Source organism: Ovis aries, chromosome 10 (assembly GCF_016772045.2).
Source record: "Ovis aries strain OAR_USU_Benz2616 breed Rambouillet chromosome 10, ARS-UI_Ramb_v3.0, whole genome shotgun sequence".
Taxonomy (NCBI): domain Eukaryota; kingdom Metazoa; phylum Chordata; class Mammalia; order Artiodactyla; family Bovidae; genus Ovis; species Ovis aries.
Window position 1 is genome coordinate 28,972,584 of NC_056063.1, and position 19,003 is coordinate 28,991,586.

At 39.2% G+C, this 19,003-nt stretch overlaps 1 protein-coding gene across 35 annotated transcripts in view; it reads left to right on the forward strand.

Annotated features, from left to right (window-relative positions):
• Nucleotides 1-19,003, forward strand: part of ZAR1L (zygote arrest 1 like) — a 91,239-nt gene that overhangs the window by 3,003 nt on the left and 69,233 nt on the right. For 29 of the 35 annotated variants that reach the window (XR_009595243.1, XR_009595244.1, XR_006060961.2 and 26 more), the window contains exons 2-3: nucleotides 798-890; nucleotides 2,606-2,680. The exons of 2 other annotated variants lie outside the window; for them this stretch is intronic. Coding sequence is in view for 6 of the 33 variants with exons in the window: in XM_027973019.3 (XP_027828820.1) it covers nucleotides 798-890; nucleotides 2,606-2,680 (168 nt within the window). In the remaining 27 variants the exon portion in view is untranslated. Of the gene's footprint in view, nucleotides 1-797; nucleotides 891-2,605; nucleotides 2,681-6,680; nucleotides 17,276-19,003 lie in introns of those variants that run through there. 4 more of the 35 variants (XM_027973020.3, XM_042254816.2, XM_060394460.1 and 1 more) reach the window with 4 other exon arrangements.

Below are 19,003 nucleotides of genomic sequence, written 5' to 3' on the forward strand. Positions count from 1 at the left end.
TTGACTGAACTGCTTTGGGTCTGACTGGCGGCTCACGGGATCATTCCTTGCAGCGCGCCTGCTTTTCTCTAGTTGCCGCTCGTGCTCTAGAGCCCCTGGCTCAGTAGTTTCCCACTAGAGGTCCAACCCACCTCCCCGTATTGGAAAGCAAATTCTTAACCACTGGACAACTAGGGAAGTCCCTGTGTTTTTGCTTTGTTTCTTTAGCTGTTTGGTAAAATGAGGAGCCAACTTTAAGCCTGTGAAACCCCAAAAGTTTGGGAACCATAGCTGTTGCAAATGAGGCAAAAGAGGGGTTTGGGGTTTGTGAAGTATGTGATCAGATCTTTACTTTGTGCAGCTGGTGCTCATGGCCTTGGGGAAAACAGATTGGAAAAGCCTGAGAGAAGCTAGAAAAGTCCCAGAGTAATCAGTCCTTGACAGCTGAGTTCATGTGCTGACCTTGAGAATAGCTATGAGTGAGGTTAAGGAGGCTTCCTGTTTTCTGCTTATACAAAAACCATAAGGATAGCAGGATCTGGCTTTTTATCCTCCTGCCCCCCTCATCCCTCAGGGCTTCCCTTGTGGCTCAATTGGTAAAGAAACCGCCTGCAATGCGTGAAACCTGGGTTCAATCCCTGCGTTGGGAAGATCCCCCGGAAAAGGGAAAGGCTACCCACTCCAGTATTCTGGCCTGGAGAATTCCATGGACTGTATACAGCTCATGGGGTCACAAAGAGTTGGACACGACTGAGTGACTTCTCACTTTCACTTTTGACCCCTCAAGATAGTAAAGGATTTTTCCTCCTTATTTGCAGTTTTTAGAACCCAAATATGGCTATTTTCACTGTAAAGATTGTAAGACCAGATGGGAGAGTGCTTATGTGTGGTGCATTTCTGGAACTAATAAGGTAAGTGAAAGTGAGTGATACGCGGCAGAAGAATGGGGCTGGCATGGATGTTAAATGCAGGAAGACTGTGTCTCCTAATGGGATGTGACTATAACGCAGCCTTAGTACCGAGGACATAGTAGGTGCTAAGCAAAGGTTCGGACTGAACAAAATTGGGCTGTCCACAAGAGCTTGAGCTCCTGAACCACATCCTGATGTTACATTTGGTTTGGTAGTTGCCTTGGACAAAATTTTACCTTATTTAGATGAACTCTTGACCTTGTATACATTGGGATTTGTTATAATTTTTTAATTGGGGTATATTAATAGTTGCCTTACAGTGTTGTTAGCGTCTGCTGTACAACCAAGTTAATCAGATGTATGTATACGTATATCCTCTCCCTCCCAGATGTTCCTGCTATCCCACCCCCAGTCCGGCCCATCTAGGTCTCTACAGAGCACTGAACTGAGTTCCTTGTGCTATACAACAGATTCCCCCTACCTGTATAATCATTTTTTAGTCGGTGTATTGTAACAGATTTGTGCTTTAGCTCTAGACAATTTCCATTGTTTGTCCACAAGGTGGGGCAGTGAGAGAAATGATTTATTGTGAAGGTTAACCTTGAGAGACTGACTCATTTAGGCTCCACGCCTTAATTTGAATTAGTTGTCAACATATTAAGTTTTGGAAAGATTTCACTTTCTGCATTTTTAGGTTTTCCTGAACAGTCAGACTCTGGTCTTTAAACACTCTCACTTCCGTGTGAGGAGCAGTAGACGGGGACTGAGCAGCTTCTGTCTCCTTTCACTCCGCACTTGCCCTTCATTTTGCAACAGCCTACACCTAGTCTCTCTGATTAACCTCTACAAGCATTTGAGTTTGAGGCCCCTATGCTGTTGCATTTTAGATAGCTGCTTTTCTGACTTAAGGAGTATAGAGGAAGAGGCCAAGGAGGTATGCTAAGATGTGAATGAAAGTTTTTTTTTTTCTTTTGCACTAGCCATTTACTAGATCCTGGAGGTGAAATAGATATTTTAACTAAACTAAAATTACTTTCCTTTTCTTGCTATAATAAAAACAGTGGGTTTAATTCAAACACTCACGATTTTAGAATACAAAGAACAAGACATCCTGAAGAAATTGATTCTGATAAGAATGATGCAGACGAGATGAGATTGGTGATCTGTGCATTGGCACTGGTGGCATGGAAGTGGTACAAAAATAATACAGGAGTGGGATGATTAACTCTGTCAGAGGGAAGGCATCTTGTTGTCAAAGTATAATTTTAAAGGTTTATAAATTGAAGTGAGAATGCACAAAGCCTAGAAACATGTGGATTGGTATGTAACTGTAACTAATTTGAATTTCAAATGGAGAAATACTGAAAAAATTAGAAACGGACAAATAGACCAGGACAAAAGAAGGTCAAGTGTTCCGTCTGCACAATGAATAAACTTATAATAGCTGCTTCTTACTGAAGAATTTTACTGTAGTACTTTATATACATTATTGGGTAGTTGTCAAAACTATAGAAAAAGGAAGGGGCATTGTCTCGATTTTACAGGTAAAGAAAATGAGATTCAAAAAATAAGAAAAAGTGACTGGTAGCACCACAAGAGCTTAAGACCTCAGCATAGAGATTGGGCAAAAGCAAGCTACAAGAAGGAATGGATTACTTAAGAGCTGGGAGCCTAGGGTACACATAACCCTGTGTAAAAGACAAATTTCTCTTTAGGTTTATTTCAAACAACTCTGTTGCAAATGCCAAAAGAGTTTTAACCCTTATCGAGTGGAAGCAATCCAGTGCCAGGTAAGCAAACTGAGTATTTCCACTGTGTCCATAATGTTTTCATTATTAAACATGAAGCTTCTGTGGCAAAATGTTAGGATTTGCTAAATGTGGATATTTGTGTAGGAGTGTTCAGTTTACTATATGTTTGAATTTTTGTAATATTTTAGAAAATAAAGCATAAATTCTAGTCTTTTGGGGGGAAGGAGGAGATTTAAGTTGCATTATGTGGTTTGTTTATGTATGTGGTATGTGTGTTTTTCCTCGAACACTGTGAATAGTTCGCATGTAACTTAATAGGTAACCTTTACCAAGCTCTTGGTAGTGGTGGTCATATCTGACTCTTTGCAACCCCATGGACTGTAGCCCACCAGTCTCCTCTGTCCATGGGATTTCCTAGGCCAGAATACTGGAGTGGACTGCCATTTTCTCCTCCATATTAAGCTATGTGCCAAACTTGGAGCCAAGTGTTTTTCACTATCTCCTGTAACCTAACCTTTGAAGTAGGTGTTATTCCCATCGCTAAGTCACTTCAGTCGTGTCTGACTCTGTGTGACCCCATAAATGGCAGCCCACCAGGCTCCCCCATCCCTGGGATTCTCCAGGCAAGAACACTGGAGTGGGTTACTGTTTCCTTCTCCAATACATGAAAGTGAAAAGTGAAGGTGAAGTCACTCAGTCGTGTCCGACTCCTAGCGACCCCATGGACTGCAGCCTACCAGGCTCCTCTGTCCATGGGATTTTCCAGGCAAGAGTACTGGAGTGGGGTGCCTTTGCCTTCTTCGGTTATTCCCATGATACAGAACAAAAAGCTAAAGTTCAGTAAGAAAGTCAGTTGTTCAAAGTTAAACAGATACTAAGTATTAGAGCTGTAATCAGATTCCATGGTGTCTCCAAAGTCTAGGGGGTCACAGAATTTGATGACCTCTTAAACAGTTTGCAGGAGATGGCTCTTTAAGCTTTCCAGAAAAGTGTTACATCGTTGATTTTCATAATCAAGAATTTTTACCTAAATCTTTCACTTAAAAATATTTTTATACAACTTAGAATTTAAAAAATTAGTCTAATATTTTAAAACTATTATCTTTAGTTTTTCTAGTCTGACATTCTCAGTGAATTTACTATAATTACTTTGGATTTAAATATATCTTCTTACTATTATACTCCTTTAACTTATTGTGTTCACTTGAGTTTTGTTTTGTTTTTTTTTTAAATCACTCTCCCTTATCTTGGCAGTTACTCATTTTTTACTCTTCTTCAAGGTTCATCTTACAGCATGCTTAAGCAATTTATATAGATGGTGATCTTACCACTCCTTGACAACGCAGTGACCTTAGAACACGCCTATCCCTTATCACTTCATCCTAACTTCTTTGCTGTTATTGCTGTATATTATTTTTAAACTTCAAAAGACATTATTTTGTAGTCTAATTAGTTTTAACTGCATATTTATTCTGCTGCTTTTAGATCCTTATTGTATCTGGGACCACTTTCTTTTTACCTGAATATCTCATTTTAGTATTTCCTGTAATGCATATCTGAAGGTGACACATTTTGTTTTGTCTGGATAGCTTTTTTAAAAGTTATTTTTGCTGAGTGTAAAGTTTTTAGGTTGCTAGTAGTTTCTTTCTGCCTCTTAAGGATCTGACCCTTCATTGTTTCTGTCAAGTGGCTGTTGGTCTCATTACAGCTCCTTTGAAGAAATATCTCATTTTTTTCACCTTAAGTCTGCTTTTAAGATATTTCTCTCTGCTTTGATTTTTAGAAGTTTTATAATTCTATGCCTAATTGTGTTTTTTTTTTTTTTTTTGTATTTACCTGCTTACAATTTCTGAAGTCTGTAACTTGGCGACTTCTATCATGTTTGGAAGATTATCCATCATTGTAATTTAAGATACTACTTCTACCTCCATTCTCTTTTCTTCTAATTACTTACATTAGAACTGTCACCATATCCCTTAAATCTTTTATGCTTTTTTCTGTGTTTACTATGCTTTTATCTCTCCTTACCGCCGTTTGGATATCATCTGCTATACCATCTTGCATTTCTCTTGTTTTTCCTTCTGCTTTTTCCGGTACAACTACCTATTTAGTTATAGATTCCCCTTACTTCATTTTTCAGTACTAGAATTTTTATGTCTTTATAAGTGTCCATTTCTCAGCTGGAAATACCAGCCTAATTTCTTTGAGCATATTAAGCATCATTTTCTTAAAATCTGTACCAGAAAACCCCAGTAGCTTAATCTTCTGTGGTTCTGTTGCTATCCTCTTCACATTCCTTGGTTTTCAAGGAATTATTGTTCTGTCTCCTTAGACACTTGGTTACTTTTGAGGGCTATTATATATTGTATGTGAAAAATTGTAGTGATAATTTGAGGCCAGAATAGTATCTTTTCACAGAAGACTTGTTTGCTTATGTTAGGCAGATGAAGATACTAGCAATTTTTGATTACTATTTTCCAGTTATAATTGAGCTGTTTTGAAGTTAGTTTTCAGCATCTGTGAAGGCTGATGAATTTTGCTTTCACTCTTACTCTAGGGTGTAGCCTTTCAGGGTCCCAGCACGAAACCTGAATTGTTAACCATGCTCTCCCATTTTGACATATTTAAGATTCCTCAGCCTCATCAGCTTGTGAAGCTCATTTTCAGCTTCCTGTTGTCTTAAAAATTTACCTGTTACAGAATTGCCTTTAAAGAGAAAATAGTCCCAAATGTCAGGCTCATCTCTCTTTCTGGATTTCCTTCTCTAGGATACTTTGGTAATTCCCCAGTGCCTTCAAGTAGTTCTTGATTTTAATTAGTATCTTTGCTCAGCTTATCTAGTTGTCCTAAGCAGAAGACTTAGTCAGAACTACTTAACCTATCATTACCAAAACCAGAAACCTACCTTTAGAGTAAATCCTGATTTTTTTAAATTACAATTTTTTTCATTGAGCTTTTTAGTCCTTATAAAAGCGATGTGGGTACTAAATGGAATTATATAAAGTGCTTAGAGCAGCACATAGAGTAGACACTATGTGAGTATGTTACTGTTAGAATTTTCTTAAGGATGCATACTCATCAGCCAGAGGGTGGAAGATATCCAACATTTGATAAACCATATGAGACTCATTTGGAAAACAAAAATGCTTGTTTTCACAATATAAAAGGTAAAGCTTGACTTATTCTTTTTGGCTATGGACATACGCAGAAAATAGAGTAGTGATTATAAATTTTAAAAGATTAACAGGATTGGGAAGGTGGACCAGAGCAGTATACCAGTCTTCTTGAGGTGTGATTTTTTTTTTTTTAATATCAGAAGATAGAATGGGATAATGGTTAAAAACACTTCAAATTCCAGCAAAGATTAGCCATGTCTGAAAGGAAAACATTTAGCTTCCTCTAGAATAGGGGTCCACAACCTCTAGTACCTCATGCCTGATGATATGAGGTGGAGCTGATGTAATAATAATAGAAATAAAGTATACAATAAATGTAATGTGCTTGAATCATCCCCAACCGACCTCCTGTTCCCAGTGCATGAAAAGATTGTCTAAGAAACTGGTCCCTGGTACCAAAAAGGTTGGGCTGCTGCCTAGAACATCCTTCCCTCCAGTCTTAACCAAAAATACTCCAGATATTCTGAAATGTCTGCTAGTAGGTAAAATACTACCAGTTGAGAATCACTGCAGTTCAGGTAATCAATCACTTAATACTCACTACTCCTTACTCCCGCATGGCTACAAATGTGAAAACCTACATAATGAAAAGACTCTACACAACTTTAACTTTTATAACTTCTCTCTTATATCTTCTGGATTGGCTCAGCAGTCTTCTCTTAAAGGTCATCTTTGGCCATTCATCTGGGAAAAAAAATGCATGACACTTTCTGGGCAGTAAGTGGTTTTGTAAAACTTAGTTTCAGACTTCTCGTGGCATTCAAAGGATAAAAATAGCAGGTATGAGTGGTAGGGAGGAATATTTTTATCTGACGGACTAAATTTGATCATTTAGTGCCCAAACTGTTGCTTCTTTTCTAAAGACCTGTTCAAAGTCTCGTTGTTCCTGCCCTCAAAAGAAAAGACACATCAATCTAAGGAGGCCCCATCGGCAGGAACTGTGTGGCCGCTGCAAAGACAAGAGATTCTCCTGTGGCAGTATTTACAGCTTTAAATACATCATGTGACAGGCAGTGTGCTTTGTTCAGGACACCTGAACTCTTCTTGTGATTTACTGTATAGTTCCTCTCTTTCAACTTGACCCTGACCTGATATTGGAAGATGGATTATGCTTTTGTACTTTTTGTAGTTTGACAGTTGTCTGTGAATAGAATTAAATAAATGCATGTAAAATAGACTGTGAACGGACATTAATTGGTGAAAGTCACTCAGTCATGTCTGACTCTTTGCGACCCCACGAGCTATACAGTCCATGGGATTCTCCAGGCCAGCATACTGGAGTGGGTAGCCTTTCCCTTCTCCAGGGGATCTTCCCAACCTAGGGACTGAACCCAGGTCTCCCGCATTGCAAGCAGATTCTTTACCAGCTGAGCCCAAGAATACTGACATGAGTAGCCTATCCCTTCTCCAGAGGATATTCCTTTGCAGGCAGACTCTTTACCAACTGAGCTATCGGGGAAGCCCCATTAATTGGTAATCCTCGAGTAAAAACATCAATAAAGCATTGGGAAATGATAGAGTCTATCACTAATATAAATGGAACAATGAAAGGGAACAATAGTCATTTGACAAACTTTGTAAACTGGATGTTCTAAGTGTCAGGAATATAGAGACAATCAAGGGGGTCCTTACCGTCACATATAATCATTATATCAGATGTTTAAATAGCACTTAGTATATGCTAGGGATTGTTGTAACTCATCACAGCAGTTGTATTGCACTTATGTTTAATAGATGAGGAGAAGGAAACACAGGAAGATCATAAAGTCAGAATTTGAACCTAGGTAGACCAGTACTAGAGATCTCTTCAAGAAAATTAGAGATACCAAGGGAACATTTCATGCAAAGATGGGCTCGATAAAGGACAGAAATGGTCTGGACCTAATAGAAGCAGAAGATATTAAGAAGAGGTGGCAAGAAGAACTGTACAAAAAAGATCTTCATGACCAAGATAACAATGATGATGTGATCACTCACCTAGAGCCAGACATCCTGGAATGTGAAGTCAGGTGAGCCTTAGAAAACATCACTACGAACAAAGCTAGTGGAGGCGATGGACTTCCAGCTGAGCTACTTCAAATCCTGAAAGATGATGCTGTGAAAGTGCTGCACTCAATATGCCGGCAAATTTGGAAAACTCAGCAGTGGCCACGGACTAGAAAAGGTCAGTTTTCATTCCAATCCCAAAGAAAAGCAATGCCAAACAATGCTCAAACTACCATATAATTGCACTGATCTCACATGCCAGTAAAGTAATGCTCAAAATTCTCCAAGCCAGGCTTCAGCAATATGTGAACCGTGAACTTCCAGATATTCAAGCTGGTTTTAGAAAAGGCAGAGGAACCAGAGGTCAAATTGCCAACATCCACTGGATCATTGAAAAAGCAAGAGAGTTCCAGAAAAAACATCTATTTCTGCTTTATTGACTATGCCAAAGCCTTTGACTGTGTGGATCACAATAAACTGTGGAAAATTCTGAAAGAGATGGGAATACAGACCACCTGACCTGCCTCTTGAGAAACCTATATGCAGGTCAGGAAGCAACAGTTAGAACTGGACGTGGGACAACAGACTGGTTCCAAATAAGAAAAGGAGTATGTCAAGGCTGTATATTATCACCCTGCTTATTTAACTTCTATGCAGAGTACATGATGAGAAATGCTGGGCTGGAAGAAACACAAGCTGGAATCAAGATTGCCGGGAAAAATATCAATCACTTCAGATATGCAGATGACACCGCCCTTATGGGAGAAAGTGAAGAGGAACTAAAAAGCCTCTTGATGAAAGTGAAAGAGGAGAGTGAAAAAGTTGGCTTAAAGCTCAACGTTTCAGAAAACTGAGATCATGGCCTCTGGTCCCATCACTTCATGGGAAATAGATGGAGAAACAGTGGAAACAGGGTCAGACTTTATTTTTTAGGGCTCCAAAATCACTGCAGATGGTGACTGCAGCCATGAAATTAAAAGACGCTTACTCCTTGGAAGAAAAGTTATGACCAACCTAGATAGCATATTGGAAAGCAGAGACATTACTTTGCCAACAAAGGTCCATCTAGTCAAAGCTATGGTTTTTCCTGTGGTCACGTATGGATGTGAGAGTTGGACTGTGAAGAAGACTGAGTGCTGAAGAATTGATGCTTTTGAACTGTGGTGTTGGAGAAGACTCTTGAGAGTCCCTTGGACTGCAAGGAGATCAGCCCTGGGATTTCTTTGGAAGCAATGATGCTAAAGGTGAAACTCCAATACTTTGGCCACCTCATGCGAAGAGTTGACTCATTGCAAAAGACTCTGATGCTGGGAGAGATTGGGGGCAGGAGGAGAAGGGGACGCCAGAGGATGAGATGGCTGGATGGCATCACTGACTCAATGGACATGAGTCTGAGTGAACTCCGGGAGTTGGTGATGGACAGGGAGGCCTGGTGTGCTGCGATTCATGAGGTCGCAAGGAGTTGGACATGACTGAGCAACTGAACTAAACTGAGACCAGTACATTCTCTACAGCTTAGCTACTAGTGATATGTTTATATTTTCAGATTTAGATGTGTTAAGTGCACTGAAGGAAATGGAGCTATAATAGTGACTCCTTTAGAAAGGGTGGTTGAAAAGAGGTGACATGAGTACTGAGATCTGCAGGATGAGGGAGAGCTGGGAGAAAAGATGATTTGGCTTCCACAGAAACAAGAAGAGCAAAAGCCCTGGGGGTGGGGCATATACTTGGCTTGTCTCAGGAATGAGACTCCCTGAGGCTAATATCAGACAAAGGCTGGAGAAGGCAGGCTCAGGTCACGCATATGGCAGCCCATGAAAGTATTTAAAGAAGGCACTAACAACAGATTCTTACTGTAAAAATTGTTCTGCTATGAGAGAAGATCAGGTAGAGTGGAAGGAGGAAGACCAGTTAGGAGGCTAACAAACACATGAGCAAAATGATGGCTTGGAAAAGAATGGGTGACCATGGAGATGGAGAGAAATCCATCAATTATAGATAATGTTTGAAAGTGGAATGCACAGGATTAGAAGTGGGAGATGGTGAAATGATAACTTTATATTTGAGTTCTTGGTTGAATGGAACTGAGAGGTATGACAGGAACATACTCTGGAGTCAAATTACCTAGCTTCAAATCATTGGTGTGATACTTAGGAGATGTATAGTTGTGGGTAAGATACTTTGTCTCTTTCAATTACTCCTCTGTAAAATGGGCACAATAGTGAAGTGAAGTCACTCAGTCGTGTCCGACTATTTTTGACCCCATGGGCTGTAGCCTACCAAGCTCCTCTGTCCCTGGGATTCTCCAGGCAAGAATACTGGAGTGGGTTGCCATTAGTAACTATATCTTGTGGATGGTGATCGGAGGATTAAAGCAGCTGATTTATGTTAAGCACTTAGGTTATTACCTGTAACATGTACTCAGTAAACTTAGCAGTCCTTTTTTGGTGGGACTGTGTAGTGAGAAGGGAAAAGGCTTTTGTTTTAATAGTAACTTTGAAATATTTGAGACTCCATCCAGATGGAGTTGTCATGTAGGCTATTGGTTATATGAATCTGGAATTTAGGAGAGGAGGTTGGAGCCAGAGAGAGATTTGGAGATTAAAAAATATATAGTACTTAAAGCTGTAGGCCTGGATAGAGAGTACACACAGATGCCTGGGGCACATCAGTACTTGGAACAGTGATTCTAAAACTTTAATGTAGCATGAGCTACCTGGTGATCTTGTTTTTTTGTTTGTTTGGTTTAATAAAATCAGTCATTTAATTTGATTTCAACCATTATTAAACATTCTTTATGCTGTGATCCCTATCGTAAGTTGACTTGTTTTTACCTTATCTTTTCCCTCCTCTGTGTTAGATTTTTAAAAATCGTTATATTTATTGGCTATGCTAGCTCTTCATTGCTATGAGGGCTTTTCTCTATTGCGGTGAGTGGGGGCTACTCTCTAGTTGTGGTACATGGACTTCTTGTTGCGGTGGCCTCTCTTGTTGCAGAGCACAGGCTCTAGGGTGCACGGGCCTTCAGTGGTTGCTGCACTTGGGCTCAGTAGTTGTGGTTCCCGGGCTCTAGAACACAGCCTCAATAGTTGTGGCACACAGGTTTAGTTGTTTACTCCAAGGCCTGTGGGATCTTACCAGATCAGGGATCAAACCATGTCCCCATCATTGGTAGGTGGATTCTTTCCCACTAAGCCACCCGGGAAGCCCTGCTGTATATTAGATTTTAATTTAAAACATTTATGGTCATTATTATGGCTCTGCCGGGACCACTGACCTATGATGTGTTTTTCCCAAAGACTCTGATTTTCTGCTTGGATCCAGAGTGCCTTGTTTTTTAATTTATTTTTATTGTGTATTTTTTGTAATTTTATTTTATATTGGAGTATAGTCGATTTACAGTATTGTATTCATTTCAGAGATACAGCAAAGTGATTCAGTTATACTTGTACATGTTTCTATTCTGTTTTAGATTCTTTTCTCTTTTACGATATTACAGAATATTGAGTAGAATTCCCTGTACTATATAGTAGGTCCTTGTTGATTATCAATTTTATGTATAGTAGTGTATATATGTTGATCCTATCAGTCCCAATTCAGTCGTTCAGTCATGTCCGACTCTTTGCCACCCGCAAGGACTGCAACACGCTAGGCTTCCCTGTCCATTTGCAAACTGCCTGAGGTTGCTCAAATTCATGTCCACTGAGTTGGTGATGCCATCCAACCATTTCATCCTCTGTCGTACCCTTCTTCTCCTGCCTTCAGTCTTTCCCAGCATCAGGGTCTTTTCCAGTGAGTCAGTTCTTCACATCAGGTGGCCAAAGTGTTAGCGCTTCAGCTTCAGCATCAGTCCTTCCAATGAATATTCAGGACTGATTTCCTTTAGGATGGACTGGTTGGATCTCCTTGCAGTCCAAGGGACTCTCAAGAGTCTTCTCCAACACCACAGTTCAAAAGCATCAGTTCTTTAGTGCTCAGCTTTCTTTATAGTCCAACTCTCACATCCATACATGACTACTGGAAAAATCATAGCTTTGACTGTACAGATCTTTGTTGGCAAAGTGACATCTCTGCCTTTTAATATGCTGTCTAGTTCGTCATAGCTTTTATTCCAAGAGCAAACATCTTTTAATTTCATGGCTGCAGTCACCATCTGCAGTGATGTGGCTGCTGCTGCTAAGTCGCTTCAGTCCTGTCCGACTCTGTGCGACCCCATAGACAGCAGCCCACCAGGCTCCCCCGTCCCTGGGATTCTTCAGGCAAGAACACTGGAATGGGTTGCCATTTCCTTCTCCAGTGCATAAAAGTGAAAAGTGAAAGTGAAGTCACTCAGTCATGTCCAACTCTCTGCAACCCCATTGACTGCAGCCTACCAGGCTCCTCTGTCCGTAGGATTTTCCAGGCAAGAGTACTGGAGTGGGGTGCCATTGCTTTCTCTGCAGTGATTATGGAGCCCAACAAAATAAAGTCTGTCACTGTTTCCATTGTTTCCCCATCTATCTGCCATGAAGTGACTGTCAAGTTAAATTGTCAAGCTCTCTTTGCTGTATTCCCCAGTTGACACTCTGCTCATACTCAGTTTTCCAGATTGAGCATTTGCTAGCTCTGCTTTTAATTGGTTGATAGCACTTTTGGTTTCCCTTCTTCACCAAGTCAGTCTCCTGTAATCTTTTCTTTAGAATACTTTGGTTATAACTGTATGTATGGAAGTGTGTGTATATGTCCCATTATTTCTGTAATTACCTCCTTCATCTGCTTGATCTCCTCCCACTAGAACATAGGCACAAGTCACCCCTAACAAGAAATCAGCACAAACCACTCAACCAATCTTTCCCTCCAAGGGCAAAAACCAAATGGAAGAAAGAAACAACCCTAAAGTGTGGGAAAAGAAGACCTCAAGTGGAGTATGTTAGAAAAAAATGATGAAAACACAGAAAAATACAGCACAAATGAAAGAAAAAGGTAGAAACTCACAAGACCGAATAAACGAAGATGAAATAAGCATTCTACCTGAAAGAGAATTCAGAATAATGGTAATAAAGATGCTTCAAAGACTTGAAAATACAATGGAGAAAATGAGAGAAACGTTTAACACAATTAATAGAATCACCAAGGACATAGAAGAAATAAAGAATAAGCAAACACAGATGAATAACACAATTACTGAAATTAAAAAATACTGTAGAAGGAATCAATAGCAGAATAACTGAGGCAGAGGAATGGATAAGTGAGCTGGAGGATAGAATGGTGCAAATAACTCCTGAAGGGCAGAACAAAGGAAAAAGAATGAAAAGAATTGAGGCTAGCCTCAGAGACCTTTGGAACAATATTAAATGCATCAACATTCAAGTTATAGGGATCCCAGAGAAAGGAAAAACAAAGTCACTGAGAAAATTTTTGAAGAAAATATAGTTGAAAACTTCCTCTACATGGGAAAGGAAATAGTCAATCAAGTCCAAGAAGCACAGAGTCCCTTATAGGATAAACACAAGGAGAAATACATCAAGGCACATATTCATCAAGCCAACAGAGATTAAGCACAAAAAGGAATATTAAAAGAAGCAAGGGAAAAGCAACAAGAAACACACAAGGGAAAGCCCATACAGTTAACAGTGAATCTTTCAGCAGAAACTCTGCAGGCCAGAAGGGAATGGCAGGATATATTTAAAGTTGGATATATTTTTTTCTAACATACTCCACTTGAGGTCTTCTTTTCCCACACTTGAGGGTTGTTTCTTTCTTCCATTTGGTTTTTGCCCTTGGAGGGAAAGAGAAAAATCTACAACCAAGATTACCATACCTGGCAAAGATCTCAATCAGAATTGATGGAGAAATCAAAGTTTTACAGACAAGCAGAAGTTAAGAGAATTTAGCACCACCAAACCAGCCTTGCAACAAATACTAAAGGGACTTATATAGCCAGTAAACACAAGAGAAAGGAAAGACCTACAAATGCAAACCCAAAACAATCAGGAAAATGCCAATAGAAACGTGTATCAATAATTACCTTAAATGTAAATGGATTAAATGCACCAACCAAAAGATAAAGGATCACTGAACGAATTCAAAAACAAGACCCATATATATGCTGCTACAAGAGACCTGCTTCAGACCTAGAGATACATATAGACTGAAAGGAAAAGGATGGAAGAAGATATTCCTTGCAAATGGAAACTAAAAGAAAGCCAAAGTGGCAATCGTTATTTCAGACAAAACAGACTTTAAAGAATATTATAAGAGACCAAGAGGGACACTACATAATGATTAAGGGGTCAATCGAAGAAGATGACGTAACGATTGTAAATATTTATTCACCCAACATTGGAGCACCTCAATACATAAGGCAAACACTCACAGGCATAAGAGGGGAAATTGACAGAAACACAATAATAGTAAGGGACTTTAACACCCCATTTATACCAATGGACAGATTATCAAAACAGAATCAGTAAGGAAACAGAAACTTAGAATGAAACATTAGACCAAATGGACCTAATTGATATCTTCAGAACTTTCCATCCAAATGCAGAAAGTACATTTTCTTCTAAAGTGCACATGGAACGCTTTTCAAGATAGACCACATCTTGGGCCACAAACCAAGCCTCAGTATATTTAAGAAAACTGAAATCATATCAAGTATCTTCTCTGACCACAATGCTATGAGACTAGATATCAACTACAGGAAAAAAACTGCAAAAAAGCCCAGAAACTCATGGAGATTAAATAGTACATTACTAAATGACAAAGAGGTTACTAAAGAATAAGAAAGGAAATCAAAAGATGCCTAGAAACAAATGAAAATGAAAACAACCCAAAACCTGTGGGATTCAGTGAAAGCGGCTCTAAGAGGGAAGTTTATAGCAATACAGTCATACCTCAAGAAGCAAGAAAAGCACTGAACAGACAACCTAACTGTATATCTAAATCAGCTGGAAAAAGAAGAACCAAAAAACCCCCAAAGTCAGCAGGAGGAAAGAAATCATAAAGATAAGAGCAGAAATAATGAAAAGGAAATGAAAGAAAACAATAGCAAAGATTAATAAAACTAAAACTTTGAGAAGAAGATAAACAAAATTGACAAACCACTAGCCAGACTCATCCAGAAAAGGAGAAAGATCAAATCAGCAAAATTAGAAATGAAAAAGAAGTTGCAACAAACAACACAGAAATACAAAGGATCATAAGAGAATATTATGAGCAACTATATGCTAATAAAATGGACAACCTAGTGGAAATAGATTCTTAGAAAAGTTCAATCTCCCAAGACTGAACCAGGAAGAAATAGAAATTATGAACAACAGAATTACAAACACTAAAATTGAAACTATGATCAAAAATCTCCCCAAAAACAAAAGCCCAGGGTAAGATGGCTTCACAGGAATTCTATCAAACATTTAGAAAGGAGCTAATGCCTATTTTTCTGAAACTATTCCAAAAAGTTGCAGAGAAAGGAACACTTCCAAACTCATTCTATGAGGCCACAATCACCCTGATACCAAAACCAGGCAAAGACAACACAAAAAAGAAAATTACATGCCAATATCACTGATGAACATAGATGCAAAAATCCTCAACAAAATTCTAGCAAACAGAATTCAACAACACATTAAAAAGATCATACACAATGATCAAGTTGGGTTTATTCCAGGGATGCAAGGATTCTTTAATATATGCAAGTCAGAAATAGAATAAAGACCAATGGAACAAAATAGAGAACCAAGAGAGAAAACCATGCACTTATGGGTACTGTTTTTGACAAAGGAGGCAAGAATATACAATGGGGCAAAGATAGACTCTTTGATAAGAGGTGTTGGGAAAACTGGACAGCTACATGCAAAAGAATGAAGTTAGAACACTTTCTAACACCATACACAGACATAAACTCAAAATGGATTAAAGACCTGAATATAAGACCAGAAACTATAAAACTCTTATAGGAAAGCATAGGCAGAACACTTGAACTTAGCTTTTGCACAGCAAAAGAAACTACAAACAAAGTGAAAAGACAACCCTCAGAGTGGGAGAAAATAATAACAAATGAAACTCACAATTTCCAAAATATACAAGCAGCTCATACAACTCAATATCAGAAAAAAGCCCAAGCAAAAAGTGGGGAAATGACCTAAAAAGGCATTTCTCCAGACATACAGATGGCTAAAAAGCACATGAAAAGATGCTTAACATCACTCATTATTACAGAAATGCAAATCAAATCTATAATGAGATACCATCTCACATCAGTGAGAATGGCCATTATCAAAAAGTACAAACAATAAATGCTGGAGAGGATGTGGAGAAAACAGAACCCTCTTGCATTGCTGGTGGGAATGTAAACTGATACAGTCACTGTGGAAGATGGTATGGAGGTTCCTTAAAAACCACCATCAGTTCAGTTCAGTTCAGCTGCTCAGTCGTGTCCAACTCTGCGACCCTATGAATCGTAGCATGCCAGGCCTCCCTGTCCATCACCATCTCCTGGAGTTTACTCAGACACGTTCATCGAGTCCGTGATGCCATCCAGCCATCTCATCCTCTCGTCCCCTTCTCCTCCTGCCCCCAATCCCTCCCAGCATCAGAGTCTTTTATGACCCAGCAATCCCACTCCTAGGCATATACCCGGAGAAAACCAAAATTGAAAGACACATGTACCACAATTTCCACTGCAGCACTATTTACAATAGTTAGAACATGGAAGCAACCTAGATGTCCATTGACAGATGAATGGATAAAGAAGCTGTGATATGTATATACAATGGAATACTACTTAGCAGTCAAAGGGAATGCATTTGAGTCCCAATGAGGTGGAGAACCTAGAGCCTATTATACAGAGTGAAGTAAGTCAGAAAGAGAAATATAAATATCATATACTTATGCTTGCATATGGAATCTAAAAAGATGGTAATGATGAATTTATTTTCAGATCAACAATGGAGAAACAGACATAGAGAACAGATCTATGAACACAGGGGGATGGGAGAAGGGAGAGGGTGAGATATATGGAGAAAGTAACATGGAAATGTGCAACACCATATGTGAAATAGATAGCCAATAGGGATTTGCTAAATGACTCAGGAAACTCAAACAGGGGCTCTGTGACAATCCAGAAGGGTGGAATGGGGAGGGAGTTGTGAGGGATGTTCAGAACAGAGGGGACATGGGTGAATCTATGGCTGATTCTTGTTGATGTATGACAGAAAACCACAAAATTCTAGGAGTGGTCCCAAGATGGCAGAGGAATGGCACTCACTGACATAAATCACAGCCAGATCCTCTATGACCCACCTCCCAGAGTAATGGAAATAAAAGCAAAAATAAACAAATGGGACCTAATTACACTTAAGAGGTTTTGTACAACAGAGGAAACTAAAGGTGAAAAGACAGCCTTCAGAATGGGAGAAAATAATAGCAAATGAAATAACTGACAAAGAATTAATTTCCAAAATATACAAGCAGCCAATACCAGAAAAACAAACGATCCAATCAAAAAATGGGCCAAACACCTAAATAGACAGTTCTCCAAAGAAGTCATATAGATGGCTAGCAAACACATGAAAAGATACTCAGCATCGCTCATTATCAGAGAAATGCAAATCAAAACCACAATGAGGTACCATCTCACAGAGGTCAGAATCGAAAAGTTGCCATCAAAAAGTTTACAAATAATAAATGGTGGAGAGGGTGTGTAAAATGCTTTTACACCATTGGTGGAAAAGCAAACTAGTGCAGCCGCTATGGAGAACAGTATGGATATTCCTTAAAAAACTGGAAATAGAACTGCCATATGACCCAGCAATCCCACTGCTGGACACACACACCGAGGAAACCAGAATTGAAAGAAACATCTGTACCCCAATGTTCACTGCAGAACTGTTTACAATAGCTAAGACATGGAAGCAACCTAATGTCCATAGGCAGATGAATGGATAAGAAAGCTGTGGTACATATACACAATGGAATATTACTCAGCTATTAAAAAGAACACATTTGAATCAGTTCTAATGAGATGGTTGAAACTGGAGCCTATAATACACAGTGAAGTAAGTCAGAAAGAAAAACACCAATACAGTATATTAACGCATATATGTGTGTATATATATATATATATGGAATTTAGATGGTAATGATGAACCTATGTGCAAGACAGCAAAAGAGACACAGATATAAAGAACAGACTTTTGGACTCTGGGAGAAGTCGAGGGTGAGATGATTTGAGAGAATACAATAAATTGAAACATGTATATTACCACATGTGAAATAGATGACCGGTCCCAGTTCCATGCATGAAACAGGACACTCAAAGCCAGTGCACTGGGATGACCCAGAGGGATGGGATGAGGAGGGAGGTGGGAGGGGGTTTTGGGATAGGGAGGTACACATGTACATGCATGGCTGATTCATGTCAATGTATGGCAAAACCCACCATAATAATGTAAAGTAGCCTCCAATTAAAAAATTGATAAGCTGGACTTCATTAAAATTAAAAACTTCTGTGACAATATCAAGAGAATGGGAAGGCAAGCCACAGACTTGGAAAAATATTTCAAAAGATGATAACATCTGATAATTATTATCCAAAATATACAAAGAACTCTTAAAACTCAGCAACATGAAAACAGTCTGATTAAAAAATAGGCAAAAGACCTGAGCATAGACCTCACCAAATAAGATACATGGATGGCAAGTAAGCTATGAAAAGATGTTGAACATCACACATCATTTACAGTTAGAAAACTGTAAATTAAAACAAAAAGATTCCACTATACACCTATGAGAGGCTTCCCTGGTGGCTCAGTGGTAAAGAATCTTCCTGCCAATGCAAGAGACATGGGTTTGATCTCTGGGTTGGGAAAATCCCTTGGAGAAGGAAATGGCAACCCTTTCCAGTATTCTTGCCTAAGAAATCCCATGGACAGAGGATCCTGGCAGGTTATAGTCCATGGGGTCACAAACAAGTGAGACATGACTTAGTGACTAAACACACACGAGAATAGCCAAGATCCAGAACACTGACACCACCAAATGCCCTAAGGATGTAGAGCAAAAGGATTTTCATTCACTGCTCCTAGGAATGGCAAAATTGTGCAGCCACATTGGAAGACAGTTTGACAGCTTCTTACAGAACTAAACATACTCTTACTATATGATACAGCAATTGCACTCCTTGGTATTTACCCAAATGAACTGAAAGCTTACATTCACA